General features: G+C 41.9%; 1 protein-coding gene and 1 long non-coding RNA gene across 2 annotated transcripts in view; both read left to right on the top strand.

Annotated features, from left to right (window-relative positions):
- Positions 1-2739: 2739 nt before the first annotated feature.
- LOC133513690 (uncharacterized) lies at positions 2740-4694 on the top strand. Its single transcript, XR_009798572.1, has 3 exons — positions 2740-3021; positions 3293-3359; positions 4468-4694. It is a non-coding gene; the product is annotated as an uncharacterized LOC133513690 (long non-coding RNA).
- Positions 4695-8797: 4103 nt separating this feature from the next.
- The window catches only part of kif26ab (kinesin family member 26Ab), a 64513-nt gene continuing 51949 nt past the window's right edge, over positions 8798-21361 (top strand). The window contains exons 1-2 of the mRNA XM_061844264.1: positions 8798-8931; positions 9070-9288. Of these exons, the coding sequence (XP_061700248.1) occupies positions 8878-8931; positions 9070-9288 (273 nt within the window). The 5' untranslated portion in view covers positions 8798-8877. The remainder of the gene's footprint in view (positions 8932-9069; positions 9289-21361) is intronic.

Genomic DNA, 21361 nt, shown 5'->3' with positions numbered 1-21361 from the left:
GAGCGAGACACGGAAGGTACTCGTCCTCTCCAAGGTAATGGCTCTTGACACGGTGCTCTCTCAAACCTGCTCTTGTAGCGATACCTTTTTTCAGAATCAACCCAGGATTTTGAGCATGAATGTGGTCTCCCTGATTGAGTGGTTCTCGACAGTTCAACAGTTCTTTGAAGAAATTGTGAAATGTTTAGGACCACTTGACCAGTCAGACATTTGCTGCACAGATCCATCGGCCTTTTGTTGGAGATGTGGGGTGAGGAACGACCTCTCAAGGCTCGCATATGATTATTTTTTTTCAACGATGTTGACAGTTTTTGCTTTTGCTTTTGTTTGTGCTTCGTAATGCTATAAAAACAAATAACCATCAAAAACTGCAGAGGGCTCTGAAAAAATACACCACAACAGATTCAATCTTTTCTCTCTGCAGCCGTGAATGCAGTTATTGACATCTCTACACCTTTGTTCCTTATTTTCTCAGTTTATTGTGACTGTGATTAAAGCTTCTGATTAAAATGAGTCAATAAATATAATTTGTCTCGGTTCCATTAACCTGTATGGACAGTTACTGCCAAGAGACAAGCATTGCTGTGCATGGTGTTCGATTTGACTGCAGCCATTGAGGAAGGTGGTTGAACTTCAAACAGTGAGAACCAAGTCACACGTCCTATTGTGTTTCTTCAATGAAAACACTTGTTTTAGCCCATAAATGTGAGAAAAAAACCCTCATACTACTATGTTCATAGAGGGAACAGTTCAAATCGGGATCTAAATGGAGTCGCTTTCATTTTTCATTATAGGCACTTGCAGACAAATTTATTTAGCAGTTGGCTATAATACAAAACAAATTTGTTTTATACATTTTTTTTGTGGTTGATATAGAACGAGCAACACGTATGAAAGTTGAGAACATCGATCTGGAGAGAAGACGATAAAGACCGGCACATTGTGGCTGCCCGATCACGTGGCGTCCTTGCATAGTGGCCAAGATGGTGGTGGCAATGTTCCATGAAACAAAAGGGCTGCAGAAATATTTTTACCTGTGAAAGGTTATTGCCGGTTCCCTCGTTGTGACGCCGTTGTGTTCAACCCAATGCACCACAAAGTGCAGACGTCCTTGTTTTATTTTTTGTGCTGTCCACAAACAGGGAATGTGCTGACACCCCCCTCCCCCCCATTTTTTTAATGCTGCCATAGTCACAAAAACTCTAAGGGGTGTGTTGTATCCCCCTGATGTTCATATCTTGTGCTAAGAATGATAAATGTAAATGTGAAGCGAGCTCTTACTTGCTCGCTCCTCAAGGGAGTCAGACCACAACTTCATAGACCTTGAGACCGCCAACACTTTGACCCTAGAGCAGATAGATTCAATTTATATGAGGAGTCTCATACTCAATTTACCTTGGGACCGCTGTAAGCAGAGTCTGGTTGAGATTGGGTCGCAACCTCGGCGCACATGCACATGTCTGCAATTGAAATGAAGTCTTAAAAAAAAAAATCCAATCTTTTCAAATGAATTATTATTATTTTTTTTCAAAACACAAAATAGGATAAAGAAGGACTCTGGTTTAAACAAGTTGTGTTCCAAACTGTGACTCGAACTCTCCATGGAAATGCTGCTGTAACTTTCATTCAATGAAAACGGTTTCTCTGCTTTCATCAGCCTGGTCGATGTCACACCCCCCAGAGCCAGTGTGATTGGTAGGTCCGTCACCTCCCCACACAAAACTGTAAAAGTGCCATGGATATAAAACTTGAGGGCCGCACTTTTGTTAAACTTTCATATTAAGGTGGGGTCCATACAATATCGACTCACGGGCTGCAAATGGCCCACGGGCCGCCAGTTTAAGACCCCTACTTCATATTATTTTCTATGGAGTAGTGATTAGAATTCAAAAGGTTCTTGACTCTCTCCTTCCTGTGAGGAATTTGCAAGTTCTCCTTGTGCTTGCATGACTTTTCCTTTTCCGCCCACCTTTCAAGTTCATGTATGTTACGTTCATTGAAGACTGTAGTGTAAATTACCTTTGGTCTGAATATAATTGTGAACAAAGTTAGCTGGGATAGCCACCAGCACTCCCGCAACCCTTCTGTGGATAAGCGACATGGAAAATGCAACAGAATGGTCCCTGACAATTGGCTGCTGACTTTTCAGGGTTTGTAACCCCCCCCCCCCGCCCCCCACCATCCAAAGTAAAATGGGATAGGCTCCATGTCACAACTGATTCTTATAAGGACAAGAGGTATATAAAATAGATAAATGGAGGATTATATTTTTATAAACCCTGGTACAAGCGTTCAGTCAGTCACTTCAAACAGCACCCTCTCCTGGCCCTCTTATGATCCACACATAGGTTTATCACCATTTGCTTCATAAATGAAAAATGCGCATATAATTTAAAATTACGTTTCAAGCAATAAAAATGTATTAAATTGAATTGGGATCCACTAAAACTTTATGACCTGATCTTCTCATCTTGAGCACAATTGATTCTAAATGATCACAGGATTTCAATTGATTTATATAGTAGAAGAAACTGAGTTGTCTGGAGGTCCAATACCAGTCTCCTTAATAAAATACACTTAGAGCACCACGTGGCTCTTTATATCCAAACCTGTGTGGTGGGAAACTAACAAATCAAACAATCTTGCAACGAAATCCAAACTCCTCCCTTTTCCCAAAGAACGCACCATAAATCATTCATGAAAGCACAGTGCACCCATGATCCCGCTTGTCTCCTTTCTCTTTGATGCCCTCCACGCGGTAGAACTATCAATATTTGCTAAATGATTCTCACAAATCCTTGTCCATGCATGCACCGCGGTGCCGAAGCCGCTGGTCTCACAAGCAAGTCTAAGAAATAAAAGAGGCCTTAATGAGATGCCCTGAGCCATTTCCCTGTACGTGCAACAAGGCCGCAGATGTAGTGTCTCAAGTCCCGAGGGGTTCCCTCCATGGAATTTCATCAGCAAAGACTCGAGCCAGACCTCCTCCACTGAGGGGTGTGGAGCAAAGTGACGGACGTGGTAAATCATCTTTACTATGGATTGTAATTATCAGCCTAGTGACAGGCCCTGCCTCCACTCCCTTACGAATAAGACATGCTGGTTGTTGCTACAATAATTGATTCCAGCCTGAAATATCATTTATTCACCCCGCTGTACTTGTTGACATTGTGTCAGAATGTACCGGTAAATCTTCATGTGATCCTCTTTTATCTATAATGACAATCGTCCAAACTTTGATGAATGATTTACCCACAAATCTCTTTTTTTTCCTTCTTCATCTGGGATACAGGGACTAAGGATTGGGGATCTCATATTGGATACTAGATGGAGAAGAAAGGATGGTGATTGGTTCTAAGGTGAACCCTTACGTATTTGCAGTCCGGCATTCCAAATTCACCTATTCATTTTTTTTTCTGAGCCCGCACTTTTTTATTTGCTTAAAAATGCACTATCTTTAAATGTGTTACTTAGATACCATGTTGAAATGAGTTGAGGAGGTTCATGGAGACAAAAGGAATGCTTGGACATTCGATTGTGGCATATTGGTAACAAGGAACTATGTTGAAGTTTAGGTGATTGATTTTTGGCAAGTGTAGTGCTTTGAGATCATCTTGTGGGATCTATAGCCAATTATAAACCTTTCTTGGACAAATTTAACATCTTCCATTAGTTTTAATGCGTCATACTTTTTTTTTTGCTTTCATTTGAATATTTAACTGAAGAAGAAAACTCAATTTTCCTCCCTTACAGTGATCTACATGCAACCTGCTGTTTTTTCTTTTCTTTTAATCAATACTTGCGCGATCTATTTTTAGATTTCGTTTTCGATTTCCGCATAGGGTGCCGTTGAGCCAATCCAACGTGATCACAAGGGTCATTTGACTCCAGTTCCCCAATCAAACGGCACAAGGCAGCCACATGACTGCATGAAAGCCTTCGCGGGCCAATCAAAGTGATTCATCTTGGGGTCAAACAATCAACTACGCGATTTGTGTTTATGTGACAGACCGAAATACGACAGCTTTGTCAGACGTACAGTGTAGCCTTAAAATGTGACCGCCCAAATATTTAAGAACACACTTGAGGAGACAACTTGCTGTTGTTTTAGACGTGAAACATAATCCCTATTTTATGCTCATAAATAACTGTAAAACATGTGCCGCTATCTAACCTAGCCCTGCTTTTCAGGATCTTTTCCTCACGACATAGTACACTAACGGTATTTCCTGGTGGTGTAGCCTGCTAGGTTACCAACATGGGTCTGGTGCTATTCTAGTTCTCCTGTTCATGCTTTATGGTTGTGAGATCTTTTCATCTATCAGCAACGTTTGCCGTAGAGTGTATTTCTTTTGTAATGAGTCCATGAGTGAAATTCTCGGGTACTGATGATACAACTTTGTGTCAAATAGTCTGATTCTCAAGCAGAATAGTTAATACCACTTCAGAGAATGATATGACTCATAGGTGCCTACCTGCATGGGGGACCTCCTTTGTGATGACCCAGGGGGCATCCACAGCACACCGAGATGAGACAGCTTGATGGATATTGTGTTTCAGACTGATACTAAGATTATGAAGGTATACTTGTACACTTTTCTTCTGCACACATTCTCCCATCCTGATGTGTAGGAGAATGTGCTCAACCACCAAAGAGGCGTAGTTCTTTGAAGGTTTAGGCTAGCTGTCAATCACGGATGGAGCATGGAGTTTGTCTGGGACTTTGAATGTCATAGAAATCCATCCATCCATTTTCTGAGCCGTTTATCTTCACAACGGTTGTGGAAGTATTGCAGCCAATGCCAGCTGTCATCGTCCAGGAGGTTGGGTACACCCTGAACTGGTTGTCATAGAAATCTATTTGAGGAAAAAAATACCACACTTTAATATGAAAATACCCTATGTAGTGGATGTGTTGTTCCCAGAGGAATGTGTGAGGCACGCCATTTTACAGACTACACTTGAAGGCAGCGCCTGTTTTTTTTTTTTATTCTGTATGAAATAAATCCAATGAAAGCAATTTAATTGACTGAATGTATGCTTGGAGGTCCATCAGTAAAAAAAGGGGGTGTACTCGCCTTGGTATTGATCAGTGGTGTCACGTCTTCCTTTCCAGAGACCAGGTGAGTCACATTAATGAATTTGATGAAGAACACCCCCGAACCAAATTATTAAATATCTACAGCTTACAATTGTGCCATAAAAATTACGGTAGGTACTCCAATTGTGGGAGCCCTGCGCCAGCAACAGTTTTGAAGTGGAAATGCCCCTCCCAGATAAAAAAAAAAAAAAACACGACTGGGACTGATACCTTATGCAGTTAATATTATATAACATGTTGATATTTGGCCGTGGGTGTACTTTGGTAGGGATGCTTGATGGCTGGTGGGTAGTCACTCCTGTTGAACGACAAAATGAAATAAATAAATATTGAAATAATAACATGGAAATTAACATATTTGAATAAATGACAATATAAATAAGATATAAATCATAAATAAAGAGTAAATAAGTAAGTTTCTTTCGGCTTGTCCCTTTCGGGGTCGCCACAGCGAGTCATCTCAGACACATATGTTTGGCACAATTTTTACGCCGGATGCCCTTCCTGACGCAACCCTTCTCAGGGAGTGGCAATTAAATAAATGTTAGAACAAATGAATTTCAAATAAGCAAATATTTAGATCATTACATAAATATGAAAACATTTTATCACTAATATATTTAACTTTTAAGGTCACATTTCTGTATGTGTCAATGCATGCATGTATATATGTATCAATGCATGCATGTATATATGTATGTACTGTATGTATTTATTTGTCACTCTTGGTCCTCCACACTAGAGCCCCCAAGACTCTGCAGATAACAAGTGGTAAATAAATTTGATGGATGGATAATGCCATGTTAAATCAATATAATCATGGTAATGGGGGATTCGTAATATCTCAAGTTGAGATAATTGCCATATGAAATAAAGGCCATAATATGGTTTCTAGAGTTACGACAGCATAGTGGTGATATTATGGGTTTGGATTCAGTTGGTTGAGTTCCATTTGAAGGTCCAGGTACTGGGTACTGATTATACATCCAAGTAATTTGAACTGTAAGTAAGGACCTTGCTTTGGGAGAAGTGCTGTGTAATGCCAAAGATCTGATGGGGATTAAATGAATCTTAAATGAAGATTCCTGCAGTGGACCAAAGCGAGACTGGGACTGGAAATAAAATGGGACTGGCTGATGGAAGAGATCCCAGTGTCGTTTTCATTCAATGTCTGAGGTGCACCGGCAGGCACCCAACCTGCAATTACTTGGAGTCTAAATGTGTTTTGTGCACGTGTTATCAAGGCTAATGGAACGTTGTAGTTGAACAAAGTACAGTGCGAGTTAAATTTCCCCTAAGGGGGACAGTTAAAGCATCTTCAACTGCACTGTGAATGAATTGATAATTTAAAAATAAATCTGAAGAGTAATCAGGTACAATGGGTTAATCTAATTCTGGGGTGCCCAAACTTTTTTTGCCCCAAGATCTACTTTTTCAAGCAGCCAACCTCTCGCGTTATACCTTATGTTAGATTAGATTAGATTGTAAAACTATTTAAAATAACCAAAGTGAGCTCCACCCACCATCCTCAACCATTTAGTCTGTGCGATAACAAGACTCAAACCTGCTGGAAATTGTGAAGTGAAGGTTATTCATTGAATATTGATTTCCAATCATGAGGTCTTATTGGCTTCTCAGTACCAGTATTAAAGATGAACACGAGCCATATTTAAATTTTATTGTTGAGAGCAGACAGTCCAAGGCAGCAGTGCGGATTAGGTTGAATACATCCTGCAGAGTTGTATAGTAAAGCCAATCCGAGTCCAATCAGCTGTAGTTTATCAGTGCGGTTTATACGGATCATGAATAAAAATTATCGATGCTACCTTGCAATATGTCAGTATATTCAGCAGGATATTTATACAATGCATCTTGTAGGACTATTAAAGGAGAAATGGCACCATTAAATAAGTCCAGATGAGGTCATTTGCGTGTGCACAGACGCACTGCGAGACTCCGTGTGAATGTTACGGGGAAAATCGCAGGGACGTGTCGTTAGTGATTATTGCCTGTGATGTCATGGTTGTACATCTTGGGATTGGGACCACTGCATGTAGTGAATAGGGGAGGAGAGAGAGAAGGGAGCAGGGAGAGAGAGAAGGGTAGAGTTAAAAGGGAGGGTGATGGGGAGGCAAGAGAGCAGAGAGGAGCAGAGGGTCCTCCTCGGATGATGTCCTAGAAGTCTCCCAGTTGATGGAGAGTGCCTCTTATGGATTGTATGGCTTCACTCCGTGGAATTCTGAGAAACTATGTCTCAGATGTGGGGATTCCTGGATTAAAACTAGCATGTGGAGATTTTTTCTTCTTTTGCGCAGGATCCAAATAGCTTCTGGTTTAGATGGCACTTGGAATGAGATAGGACGAGTGGGATATAACTGTAGGTGACATTTTTGCTGCCCCACATGGCTTTGCCGAACTCACTGGGCTCTCCCGGAGGGGGCAAGCCCCAACCCGGCATCATCGACCTGGGCACCATCTTTGTTGACTCTGACATCATTTTTGGATTTACCAGTCACTTGCTGAAAAGAAAAAAGAGGGTAAGAACAGCTCGAGTCAGTGACGACAACATCGGTGTTGCTTTGGGATTTGTTAAAAATAATGCACTAGCAAAAGTTGTGCTCAATGCTTCCAAACCTCAAACTTGCTCTGTCATTTTTTCATTTTTTAAATATCAAACTTTACTCAATGAGTTTGTGCATTTTGTATCATTTTCTTTCTCTTCTCCCTCTCTCTCCCTCTCTCTCTCTTTTTCTCTTTTTAATATTTGGCTTTTTATATTAAGCATGTAGTAAACTGTACTAGTAAAAGGACATCTTGGACTAATTTGGATTTGATTCTAATTCAAATTCATTTATAAAAGATGGCGTTGACTTTAAGTGATGTGATCAATTTTAATATCAAATGTGACAAATAACTATCAGTAAAAAAATAAAATAAAAGCATAAAAATTTCGAATGTTGTCACTTTCCGAGGGCCATCTGATGGCACCAGGCTATTTTTCGGGATTTCACGAGGCCGCTGTCTCTTACGTCACCCCTCACCATGAAATATTGAAAGTTTACAAATGAAATATTTAACCCTCAAGCCCACCACCCACCCATCTCCGGTGCTGTTCGCCTAAAGCGGCATTGCGAATGTTTGCCAGATGGTGGCGCCAGAGTAGCGTTCAATGTAGCCAAGGGTGCTGCGTTTGGGCTCCTGGATGATTTGCAGTTAGCGTTTAGTCCTTCCTTTTTTTGTTGTTGTTGTACTTTTTATTTCAAAAAAAGTCACTGTAAAACAGTGTACTGTGCGCAACTAAATTCAAATATACAAAAAAGTGGTCTAAATGCAGGTAAAGGGATATCGTTCACTTTTATTAATATTTTGTATATACTGTATAGATATCTATTTTTTATAGTAACATTTTAGGGATTTCCCCCCACTTAAACACAACCACACAAACAAACTAAAACAACACCTTTTGGGAGCGGAGTACTCCAAACATGAATTCAATTCATGTGTTTAAACGTTGTTTAGTGGCCTCAGAAAGTTCAGCCCTGCCATCCCACCACAACAATACCGCCTCTTGCGCACCCATGAGCACGCTTGTGGCCGCCCCTGCAGCACACTGCTGAGCAAACTCCTCGGAACACATCCGAAAGTGGACTTGGATCAAGTCAACAGTTGCTCAAGTCATCTCGGCAGCCGATATGACTCGTCCTCGCCTCGATCACGACCTTGGCGTCGGCTTCTTTTGAGTTGGAAGGGTGTACAGTAGAGCCTACTAGTGTACAATGTCTGCATCTGGGGGCTGCCAGCTTTCTCCTGACGACGGGGGGCATCCAATTGTAAGTGGTTAGGTGGAATGTTGCATTTGTAACCTTTTCAAATTATACACCTGCTCATAGCCAAATGCATTTGATGTGCCATCTACTCTGACAAGTGAAACTAACAAGAGCTCACCTTTTTTTCATCCCCCGCTGAAGTTGGAGGGATGTCCGACTGGTCAGTGTCCGCCCAGCCCCAGGAAGAGGCTCCTTTCTGCGGAGGACGCGCGCTGCAGCAGCCGACCCGCCCCCGAGGGCGCCGGGTCTGTTTCGGTGCCTGAGACGGAGGAGAAGGGAGGCTTTTGTCACAGTTGTCAGAAGAAAGTGTCCGATTTGAGGCAGCTGGCGTTGACACTGGCTGACCAAAGCTCATTAAAGGTAGGTCTGGTACTTCTATCTTATTAAACTTAATGTGAGCGACACAATATACTATACACAGTATACTATGAGCAAGTAGTTAACAAAAGGTTAGGGTTTCCATATAAGCTTAAAATGCAGGATAACATTTTGAGTAGTGCTTAATTTTTTCAAAAAAAGTTTTCTCAACTTTGAAAATGCTCATGTCCAACTGTTCACTGGTTCAGTACTTTTTGCACCATGATATTCTCGAACAAGGGGCCGTTGCTTGATCCATGAATTGAAATGAGCTGGTATTTAAGCATTTCTCTAATCTTTCCACCATACTGATCATGTTTTACATCATGAAGCCAAGATAAAGCCTAACAATTTGATCAGTACATCACCATAGCAAGGCGTCAAGGAGGATATTCTCAGAGGGGAGCGCCCCCTTAAGCTTAAGAGTGACTAGAAGAGTCACAGAAAGCCAAATAGTGTGCGAGGACATTCTTACAAATGGTTTATTCATGAATCAAACAGCTCAATTATGCCTTTCAGTTCCTTGTCAGAAAACAGCAAGTTGTGCAAGAAATAATGAAACACAAAACATTTGTGCATCCGTAGTTAAAAGTTTAGAGAACGTCAAATTAAGATCGTCTGTGGTGGTTCTAATACATTAGGATCATAATGACAGTTCAACCGAAAGTTGAATAGTCATATGCATTTTGCATGCAGTCAATAAAACTTTTAAAAGTAAAGTGTGCAAAAGTTGCAACTTTCGATTTTGTTCCGTGCCATTAGCAAGTCCTTTAGCAGGGGTTCCCAACTGGGGGTGAAGTGGTTCTTAAAAACAGAAGAAATGCTTCTTATCAGAAAATGCAGTACCAGAAATGTGAAGCCATCCCTGTACATTGTGTGTGTACATTTTGAACTTGTCTATCCAAGTAAGTGCGTACAGTGGATTGTCATTTTTGGCCAGAAAGCTGATATGTCCAAATGTGATCAATCTCATATTTTTTTTCCAAATCTATACCAATGGTCGGACCCCACATGGTTTTACTATTTCTTTGAAAGAGTTGAACATTCCTTGCTCTCTTAAATGATGGATGCAATGTTAATGATGCAAGAAATGTGCTTTTTCCTGTTTTCCTGAAAAATGAGAAACTTTTGTGATGCTTACATACTGACTCCTTACAAAGATGTCATTTAGCTACAAATAGTTTGCATGTTCTCCCCGTGCCTGCGTGGGCTTTCTCCGGGCACTCTGGTTTCCTGCCAGATCCCCAAATCATGCAACATTAATTGGACACTGTAAATTGCACCTAGGTGTGATTGTGAGTGCGGCTGTTTGTTTCTATGTAGCCTGCGATTGGTTGGCGACCAGTTCAAGGTGCACCCTGCCACCTGCCCGTTGAAAGCTGGGATAGGCTCCAGCACTCCCCGCAACCCTCGTGAGGATAAGCGGCAAAGAAAATGCTTGGCTGAATGGATGTTTCACACAACATGAAAATAATTAAATGTTAATTTAGTGGTGATGAGGTAAAAATGTACTGTATTTTAGGTGGGAATGTGAGAATTTTTTTCCATTGTGGACACTGAGTTGGTAACGACTGCTCTCAAAGTGTACTTACTCTACCAAAGGATTTACACGGTCACCTTTAACCCTCACATTTAGCGATGATGGCTTTAAATCCACCTGACAATTTCTTATTGCATCGAGAAAGTTGTTTATTACCAAGCTAAACTTCAAAAACTGGCCCTGGGTGCCAAATTGGAAAGGTTTGTAGATTTTGAAAGTGCGCCATTGTTTGGTGAAACAATGCTTATCTCTTTATTTCACTGTCTGGTGTAAGGACGGGGGTTGAGGGGGGGGATTGAACTAAACCAGCCTCTGACTTTGTAGACTGAGGAGGAAGCCGTGTCCCAGTCGACCTTCACTGTGCATTGAAAGTGTTCCTGTATGGCTGCTCGCACAGTTCCCACCACTGTTAAATATAGGATCAGAGACCACTGTTGTTGTGACGGGGTGCTATTGACCCCCGCAGCACATGGTCTGCCTTTTGTTGTCCCATTTTAGAGAAGGAGTCTCAAAATTCAGATTGGGTTACAACTCTTCTAGGTTGTTCCTCCAAATCCCAAAGTAGCTGATGTTCACTGAGGAACAGGTATACAAGGGAGTAGGTAGGGGCACCTGGATTTTAAGTCCCAGACAGCTCCATGTGTGGTCTCTGCTTATTATCAGATCCATATTTTGGTATCAGGTAAAACAAACAAACAAACAAAAAGCCCCAAAACAACGAAGCCATTTCAGTGCTATTTTCCCATGGGAACTGAGCCCTTCTTCTAGTGCAGGACCCTTCAACAGTTCTTTGTGGCCTTCACCAGGTGCGCTGTCTGCTGGAGGATCACTATTTTGCACTTGTTGATAGCTAAATTGGACCTTAATTCCGGGGCGGCAAACGCTGATGGCATGGTGCTTTAACTTGAGGATTCCTAATGCATAATGAAGCCATTGTCTTTGTGAGATTCAGCTGCTCACCTGTTGGCCCTCACAGTAAAGACACAGTTCTGGATGATTGCTTCCAAATTGCTTCCTCCATGACGCGAATAAGGTCACGGGGGCCACTCGGGGGAACTCCTGTTGCTTTTGCAATCACACTACCTGCTGGATTTGCATGGACTTTGTGTTGTGTCTACGGTCGTCATGGCTAAATAGAAGTGGAGACTATTTACCGAAAGTCGTGTTTCCCCCTCCCTCTTCATCCGCCGGCTGACCCGTTATTGTGAAGAGGAAGTGGGCTTGGTCCCCAGACATCCCCCCCCCCCTCCTCTTTCTCCCCCCTCCCTCACTGTTATTGTTTGAATACAGTAGTAATGCATTCTAGGTGAACATTTAGGGAGCAATGTGCTGTAATACAGCTCGTAAAATCAACTTGTTTTAAGCATATTGAGCAGAGGTATGTGCAACTTTCGTACATCTCATAAAATTCTTGTGGCACTGATCCTTTAGATGCTGAGCTGCAGTCTTGCAAGATAACACTTTGGTTGAATTACAAATTGTCAAATAGGATGGCCCCAGGGCCATTTGAGTATGAAGGTTCCATTGTGTCGAAACACACGCCGCTTTTGATAGAGATGTGCTAAATGCAACGACAACTTAGTTCAACCCAGAGGGAAAACCACACTAAACAATATCTTCTATTTTCTTGTGAGCCTACGTCCCCAATTATTTATAAGCTTCCACTTGATGGGTACCTGCAGGGGAGTGACCCATTTAATACTTAATATTATGGAAATTTGAGGGTTCTTGGAATAGTTTTTATATCTTTGTTTTAAGACTTAACCAAAGAGGAGATGATTGAAAACATGCAGAAATGTTTGAGACCCCCTATCAAATGAAAATTCATCTGCTTTTATTTGCATAATCAAAACCTACGGGCATTATTTCAATAGAGTGGATTTAATAATTGTGGACTAAGCTAATTGTAGCAGGACACGGTGGCCGGGAATTAAAGAAAGAAAGAGGGCGATATACTATAAAGCTCCAACTTCAAAGTAAAAAAGTAACTAGCGCCTTGCAGTCATCACAGACGCCGCAGCCCGGACCATGTGGTTGGTTGGCTTAAATTCTCACTTGGCAGCTCTCCTTTTGTTTTATGTTTTTGTGTGCGATCTCAAGGAAAATAATGTTAAGAGAGTATCAGTGACCATTATGGGTGATTAGGTTTCAGTGGCGCTTGTCACCAGCAATGATTGCAACCATCCTGAACTCATTTTTATGGCTGGAACAGCTCCAACAACTCCGTCACGCTAACTTACTTTTTTAAAAGAAGGTTGGTCATAAGATAGAGGATGTTTAAAACTGTGGAGTGGTATCAAATGTGGAAGAATTAGTTCAAAAGAGCATTGAGAAAGCTACAGGTAGCCATTATGCAAAATTAAAACCCTAATAAGTATACAGTTAACCCCCACCATTTTACTATTCAAAAAGTCACCTTTTCATCAGCTATTTGCTGAAAAAACTCACCTATTTGTTCTTTTTGTGCTGTTTCTATAATGCTCTAAGATGTGACAAAATGGTGGCAAAGCTGTGGCTAATGAAAAGAGCAATTGGCATCAAATAAGTACGTTGGAGTGATGGGTCTCAACTGAGAGACAAACATCTAGTATGCTGGCGATGAGTTAAGTTTAGCCTGGGCAGTTAGTGGAAATTACAGAGTCTCTTCAATCAAACGATCTATAAGCCATTTATTTTAGGGTAATGTTGTGAGATGAGTTAGAAATAATATTAATGAGTTTTGGGACAATAGCTTGTGGTACAGTTACAGTTTAAACTATTAATACAGGCAATTGCGGGGGCATCCTTTTTTTTTGTTTTTTTTGGGCTGTTAGTGATGGGGCGGCACAGCGGGTCGCCTGGTAAAGCGTTGGCCTCACAGTTCTGAGGTCGCCGGTTCAATCCTGGACCCACCTGTGTGGAGTTTGCATGTTCTCCCCATGCCTGCGTGGGTTTTCTCCAGGCACTCCGGTTTCATCCCACCTTCCAACATGCAACATTAATTGGACACTCCAAATTGTCCCTAGGTGTGATTGTGAGTGCGGCTGTTTGTCTCAATGTGCCCTGCGATTGGCTGGCAACCAGTTCAGAGTTTACCCCGCATCCTGCCCGTTGACAGTTGGAATAGGCTCCAGCACTCCCCGTGACCCTCGTGAGGATAAGCGGTGAAAAAAATGGATGGATGGGTGGATGTTAGTTATGCCTTTCACATTTGTTGGCCAAGGCACCCTAGAAATATCAGAACGCTGCCATGTTCTTTCATGCAGCCCCACATTTAAATGCTTGCACTTTATCATTTCAATTAAAACTAGCACCTGTGTTTATTTCGCCAAATATCTTTTGATCCCTCTCATGCAAAATTTAACGGAAGTGTTTTAGCTACATGAGAGTTTGGTAGTTGCACATACTGCAGGTCAATGATGGAGTCAGCAGTGAATCTATTCATGAATATAAATGCAGTGTTGAATCTCCTGTGCACCGCCATCACACTGATTCATTAACAGAGATCGTTCTACAGGGCTCTTATAGGCCTGACAAATGAGAATTAGGTGGCGCTGACACACAGGAGCCTCAATTTAATCAGGGTGTTAGCTGGGTAAAAGCAAAAAGGACTAATGGTGATTGCCAAGCGCAGCTGATGTACAGTATGCACAATGTTCCCAAATTCATTCTGGACAGAGTGTTTGAATGCGGCTTCCGGATTTATTAAATCTTAGGATCTTTTGTCTGTTTTCACATTGAATTAAATAAAGTAGTGTGTAGCAAATGAATCACAGGAGACATATTTGTATTCATGTGTAATCACTGACGACAGGTTTTTGTGGCAACTTGATCCTCCGTCCAGTTGCAGTTTCTGAATCCTTCCATGTCTAACAAAGCAGTTTACATGTTTCTTGAAGGAGGTTACGTCATGCTGCTAATGTTCCTGGGTTAAAATGTGAATTATTATTTTCATCTGTGACACCGTCCTTTTCACTTTCCTGAAAGATGTGGTGTCATTTCCTATTCAATGCCGCCATGGGTGACGCTCAATCAAGGACATTAGTTTGTTGTTTGGTTTGAAGTGTTTATACAGCACTGTTGCAAAGAAGCGACTGTGGCTTTTCCTCTCAGATGAGTGGATGAGCTATAAACCTCTCCTTAGTTCAGCCGCCTGAGGCCTTCGTGTCAGGTTTTGACGGCTAAGACTTTCACGGCTTGGACCACGTGTATGCTGTCAGGTTTGCAAACCACAGGGCCGAGTGAGTGGCAACCTGATGGTGAGATGGGGCTGGAAAAAGAAAGTTTTAAAAACGCCTCCGGTGATAAAACTCGAACCGAGTTAAAAAAGAAGTACTGTAGACCACAATCCAAGGCAAAGCACCTCTGGCCTTGGAGCTCTGCATGTGGCGCAAGTGTTTGTGTTTGTGTGTGTGTGTGCGAGCCTGCGTGTGCATATTCAATAATGTGTGAGAAGATGAAAGATGAGCCGAGTCGCTTCACGTCATATGTGGTCGCTGTGTGATTTGTGTTTTATGGGCATGTGTCTGTGTGGGAGCACAGAGTGATAATGTGGTGTCAAGTGGTGCACAGACCTCAGACATCAGTCACGGCTCTCCACGACTCTGTGGTCTTTTGTGAACTCCTGCAGCTGCTCACTGCCAATTTACCTCTTTGCTCAACCTCGTTTTGTTTACTCTTTGTGCATGGCAACCTCAAAGGGGCTGGTAATTCTCAGAGTTGGTTGAAGACTATTTTTTATCCACTTAGCATAGCGATACGTGTACATATTGGATTGTAGTCAGATAAAATTCAAATAGTTTTATAGTATCCAGAAAAAAAGTTTTTTCACAAAAGTCTTGTTGGTAATGGTAGCAAACCAAAGATAAAATTTCAAATAGTGGGTTTTGCTAACGATGCACCATGGTGGTAGAGTAGCATGAAATTAAAGGTTTAGTGAAGTGAACACTCATTTTATTGCGTAAAGTAGGTGGCTGCAGTAATCTGGGGGAAAGCATACTGAAATCTTCTTAATTTCTTAGCCCTAAACAAAGTATCTAGCAGCAAATGTTTTTTTTTACATTATATTCCCCCCCCCCCAATGCCATCTGGTAGCTCTGGTGTGTCTCTGCCTCACTTAGCCATAATGCAACCAGACCATAATGACATTAATTCAGAACAAATCGACACCTTTATCTGAATGTACACCAGGAGAAGGAGAAAGTTTCTTGGACATAGACAGTTTTTAAAAAAAAATTATGATTATAAGATGCAAACATCAGCAAGAACCTGACCTTATCTAAAATAGTGTAGAGGAGGTAAAGAATACATTCTCTTTACAATATATCTGAATATTGTAAATATTGTAAACTCTGATTAATATCTATGAAAATGGTGTAGACAGTTGATCCCCACTCGAATCATTTAAATAATCTGAAAAATACAGTAGGCCTGCCCTGCATGAGTTTTGTTGTTTGACCACAGTGTTTTTACATAAACACTATCTAATATGGGCAATGTGCCCACACGTGTATTCTTTACCCTTTTGTCATCGTTAACGATCTTAAGGAAGGCCTGCCCTGCATAATAACGCCCGTGTTTGCTGGTGTCGGGCGCAGGATCATGCGTAACAAAGAGCCAGACTGGAACCAAACAATAGTGCCACGGTCTGGGCTGACAAAGTGTTACGTTACAATGTCGGAGCGTGAACACAAAAAAAGTCGAAATGTCAGCGAGCAAAGTACACAAATACAACAAGAAGTGCGACGAGAAGTGAATTAATCAGGGTGACTTGTTAATATGGGGCTGGTCCCTGTGTGTGTGAGTGCAATGATGTGTAAATGCTGACTTGTTTGCTCTTCCCTCACTGGGCTCCTTCTGCTCAGCTCCATAAGTCAAGGTCAAGTGAGACGGGTACAATGAAGGAGCACAATCAATTCTTGAGTCTGATTCAGAGGGTTGAAGAAACATAGTTGGGATAAATTTTCAAGGCACTAAGGTAGGTACACGTACAATGAAGGAACACAGTGCGAGAGCCGGCTCCATAAAATGTACTCTTATTGACAGGAGGCCTTGTACTAGCAGACAAATCGCCTGGCTTAAAGTGAAGTGTTGAAAGAGAACCCCGGTGTAGTGTATCTGTTCACGGGCAGAGATGGATATGCGGACGGCAAACTGGGCTTTCCGGGCGTGGCTCCCATGCTCAAGGCAAATACTCGATTGGGGGGTACGAGGCCTTATGTAACCTTGAAATTGCTGTGTTTGTTTTAGTCTTTGTCAGATGTGAATGTAGCTCTCTCCCACCACCTCAGAGGGCTGCCATGCGTTGTGTGGCCTCTTATGGTGTCCCCCCGCACACACACACAGCACACAAAGTGGAAAATTGCATCTTTAACTAACTAACTAACTAACTAACTAACTAACTAACTACTAACTAACTAACTAACTAACTACTAACTAACTAACTACTAACTAACTAACTAACTAACTAACTAACTAACTAACTAACTAACTAAAGCACACTAGAGTGAAGAGGCGGCACGGTGGATAAGCTGGTAAAGCCTCACAGTTCTGAGGACCCGGGTACGATCCCAGCCCTGCCTGTGTGGAGTTTGCATGTTCTCCCCGTGCCTGTGTGGGTTTTCTCCGAGCACTCCGGTTTCCTCCCACATCCCGAAAACATGCAACATGGACACTCTAAATTGCCACTAGGTGTGATTGTGATTGCAACTGTCTCTATGTGCCCTGTGATTGGCTGGCGACCAGTTCAAGGTGTTCCCTGCCTCCTGCCCGTTAGCAGCTGGGATAGGCTCCAGCACTCCCCGTGACCCTCGTGAGGACAAGCGGCAAAGAAAACGGATAGAGTGAAGAACAATGCCGATGGAAGCCAAGGTTCAGTACCAAATTATACACAGATGAGGGCTGAGCAAAATAATGAAATCATTGATTCATTAATCAAACTGTCAATTTTGCAGGATTGGTTGACAATTAATTGTGCCTTGAATCAATTTTCCACGCTTCTTTCAGTGTCATCCTGTTTGGTAAATGACATCACCTCTTGGACGGACCACGCAGTCCTCTGCCGTGGCAACTCTTCCGGGCAAAGCGTTATCCTGCTCCATATGACATTGGCACGGAAACAGAAGTGCAGAACGTTCAGAGAGCTTTTATATCATAAGACTTGATTTTTTCCAGGAAAGTCATGTGTTATTAATGGAGGGATGTTGGAAAAGTGAGGGCGTGGCAGGGAGAAATCCAGATTTCTGGTCAATACCGCAATGGGCCTTTCTGTGCCAGTACCACCCTGCTGCACAAAAGGATTGTGGAAACTGCGCTTGAATCATCCTGCCAATAAACAAAACAAGCTGCAATGAAACTATAACCTCTTTCATAACCAAAGAAACAGAGAAGACATTTGATATTTTCCTACTTTGGAATGGACAAAGGACACGTTAAACATTTGGTTGTTTGTCCATCAGGTGACAGTACAGCAAACTATTTACAATTGCAGTCTTTTATTATGTTGATAGGGGATGTTCAGGTGGGAAATATCCGACTCCATCTAGCTATCTATTCATCAGCAAGATTCATCCCATGAGGTCTAGACTACATGAGTTGGCATGTTCTGGATCTGTATTGGGGTCCTCCTCCCTCTGGTCGACTGGGCTTCAGCCTAATTATGTCATTATTTAATCACCCCCAAGAGTATGTAATATTAAAATAGTGGTACAGTAAATGATGACGATATGCGGCAGTACAGAGACAACTTTGTCTTTTTTGAACTGTTCGTCTGTTTGATCTACCTGTACATGAGTTGGTATGTGTTAACTGGCCCTATATTTGCAAGCTAAATTAGTCAGGCAATTCTTTTCAGTCAGGACCTCATTCACCTACCTACAGAGGGCTCCATAAATCCTGGCGCCATGTGAAAATGCCAGTCAAAGTTCACGCTGCCCATGTTCATTTCATGCTTGACTGTCCAGCTCTGTGAATGAGGATGAGTGTGTGTATTGATGGCGTGCAAACGTGCGTGTAAGTACCAGAGGAAAGAGAAAGAGATGAAGCGCATTCTCTCAGCATCCTTTCCACTCTGCCTCAGCTGTCATCCATCTTTCTCAACTTAACTACCGAGCAATTTATGATTGCATTATTGCAGTTGGTGTTATATCCTCATCCCAGCACACAGAGATCACAGTGGTCTCCTTAATGGGGAATGTGAATCACTTTTGCTCTGATACCCCATTGTGGGCTTTAGTTTCAGGGGGAAATTGACATGAGACAATGTATGCACTGTTTAAAGTGACTCATTTACAGTAGTCTATCGGTATAATCTGTTCTAAGGGTTACGTTTTCCCATGTCATGAAGAACTAATAATATATGCAGAGCTAGGGTAACGCTTACAGGTTGGAAACCAGATGACATTTTTAGAGCAGTGTTTTTACATCTAAATTAGCATGAAGAATGTTAACGTTTCGCCTCAAATTGTCTGTACCGTTGATAAAGCTTTGACCCTAAAACAGGGATTGATTTTATATCCCAACGACCAATGCAATGTGTTCATCTTCAGAGGTTCCTTCCACTGCAGTAGTTGATTAATATCCGTTTGGATCTGACCTGAATTGAGATCAGTGGTACCTACCATCCATCCATCCATCCTTCCATCCATCCATCCATCCATCCATCCATCCATCCATCCATCCATCCATCCATCCATCCATCCATCCATCCATCCATCCATATCAGGCACTTATCCTCACAAGGGTCGCCGGAGTGCTGGAGCCAATCCCAGCTATGATTGAGCGGGGGCTGGTCTACACCCTGAACTGGTTGCCAACCAATTGCAGAGAACATAAAAACAACCATCCACACTCACACACACACACCTACAGGCAATTTAGAGTCTTCATTTAACCTACCACGTATGTTTTTGGAATGTGGGAGAAAACCGGAGTGCCTGCACTAAACCTACGCAAGCACTGGGAGAACATGGAAACTGCATGGGTAGGACCCGGATTTGAACCACATTCCTCAGAACTGTGAGACAAACCACTGTGCCTGCTTCTGACTGTTAATATTTAATTGGTGTCTTTTCATCCATTAGAACTATTTTTCAAATTTTCCCACTTTAATAATTCAATGGCACAAGCTGTTTTGTGTGTTTTCCACAACAAAAGTAACGAGAAGACCCGTTAATTAATAGTACCCCATGTACATATAAAAAAAAAAAGAGAAGCTAATTATACAGAGGAAGTTGAGGCAAGAAATCCACGATGAACAAACTCTAACCTCTTTGGTGGAGGAAAATATTCATAAATCCCTTATTCAAAGCTGGTACGTCTTCTACATAGATGGCACAGAGAGAAAGTGCATGCGCCACTGTGGTGTTTTGTTTCAGCATTTGAGTGATTTGATTTCAATGGCTTTGCAATTTGCATGCTGACATTTGAGAAGAAATTGCGTAGCAATGCGTTCCACCAAATGACAGCAAAGTCGTTTTTATTCTGGTGCAAAAACAGTGAATTTCTCCATAGGCAGATTGCTATAAAAGGTCACCCTCATCTGTATGGATTTTCATAACCAATTTCCATGAGAGAAAAGTCAAATGCTCCATTGTATGTCTTTGTCAGTGGTCCTACTATTTTGGACTTTGTGACACATTTGATGTATGTGATTTTTTTTCTTTCAAGTTTTGTCAAGTTGGCTGCCCTGCACCAACATAAAACTGTAAATAAGTGCATGTGTAAAAAGAAAAAGGAATTCTCATCAAACGCTGGCGCAAAATTGACTCTTAACATGATAAGACATCAAAAACTATTTGGTTGCAAGGGTGAACTACACTGACTCTGCTGGCTGCTCGAGTGAAAGTGGACGAAGTAATGAGATTCATATTTACGTTAAACAGACGACGATCCATGAGAATTGATGCCTGAGCTGGTCGACACTGCTGGCAGATGCTCGCACAATAAACCTTCCATGAACTGGCTCCCATTAATATATCTATCCTTTATGTTTCCCATCTTGTTGCTGCTGCTCTATTTTATGATGTCACTCTCTGTTACTGGAGAGCTCAGGGCCACTTTATCTCCTTCGTGTGTGTCAGGCACTTAAAGTTAAACCTCTCTGTTTATGAGCCTCAATCTGCCGCTCCATCCTCGGCGTTTGCGGCTCGCCATTACTACAGCATCCTCTATAAAAATGCGCTTGTTGTGGAAACTTGCAGCTTAAGGCACATATACACCAAGATGAGTGATATCCAATAAGCGTGGGAACAAGCGTGGTCTTCTGGATTTGTGGAAATGTTTAGTTCTCTTCACCTTAAGGCTTTGTCCAGATTTTCTAAAACCCATGCAAAAACAAACAAACAAACAAAAAAACAGTCCACACCATTTGGCTTTTGTCAAAGCAACAGGTGGTGCTGCTATAAACCCTAAATGGCTTCAAGAAGCTGTGATCTTCAAATGTCACTCGAACGAGTGTGAAGCGGCCGTGATGAAAATAAGCCCTTCCATATCTGAGGCCACAGTCTTCAGTTGGAAAATGGTGGAGTGGCCTCTATGGGCTGAAGAACAGATCCTGAC

Source organism: Syngnathoides biaculeatus, chromosome 15 (assembly GCF_019802595.1).
Source record: "Syngnathoides biaculeatus isolate LvHL_M chromosome 15, ASM1980259v1, whole genome shotgun sequence".
Lineage (NCBI taxonomy): Eukaryota > Metazoa > Chordata > Actinopteri > Syngnathiformes > Syngnathidae > Syngnathoides > Syngnathoides biaculeatus.
This window is presented reverse-complemented; position numbering and strand designations above follow the sequence as displayed.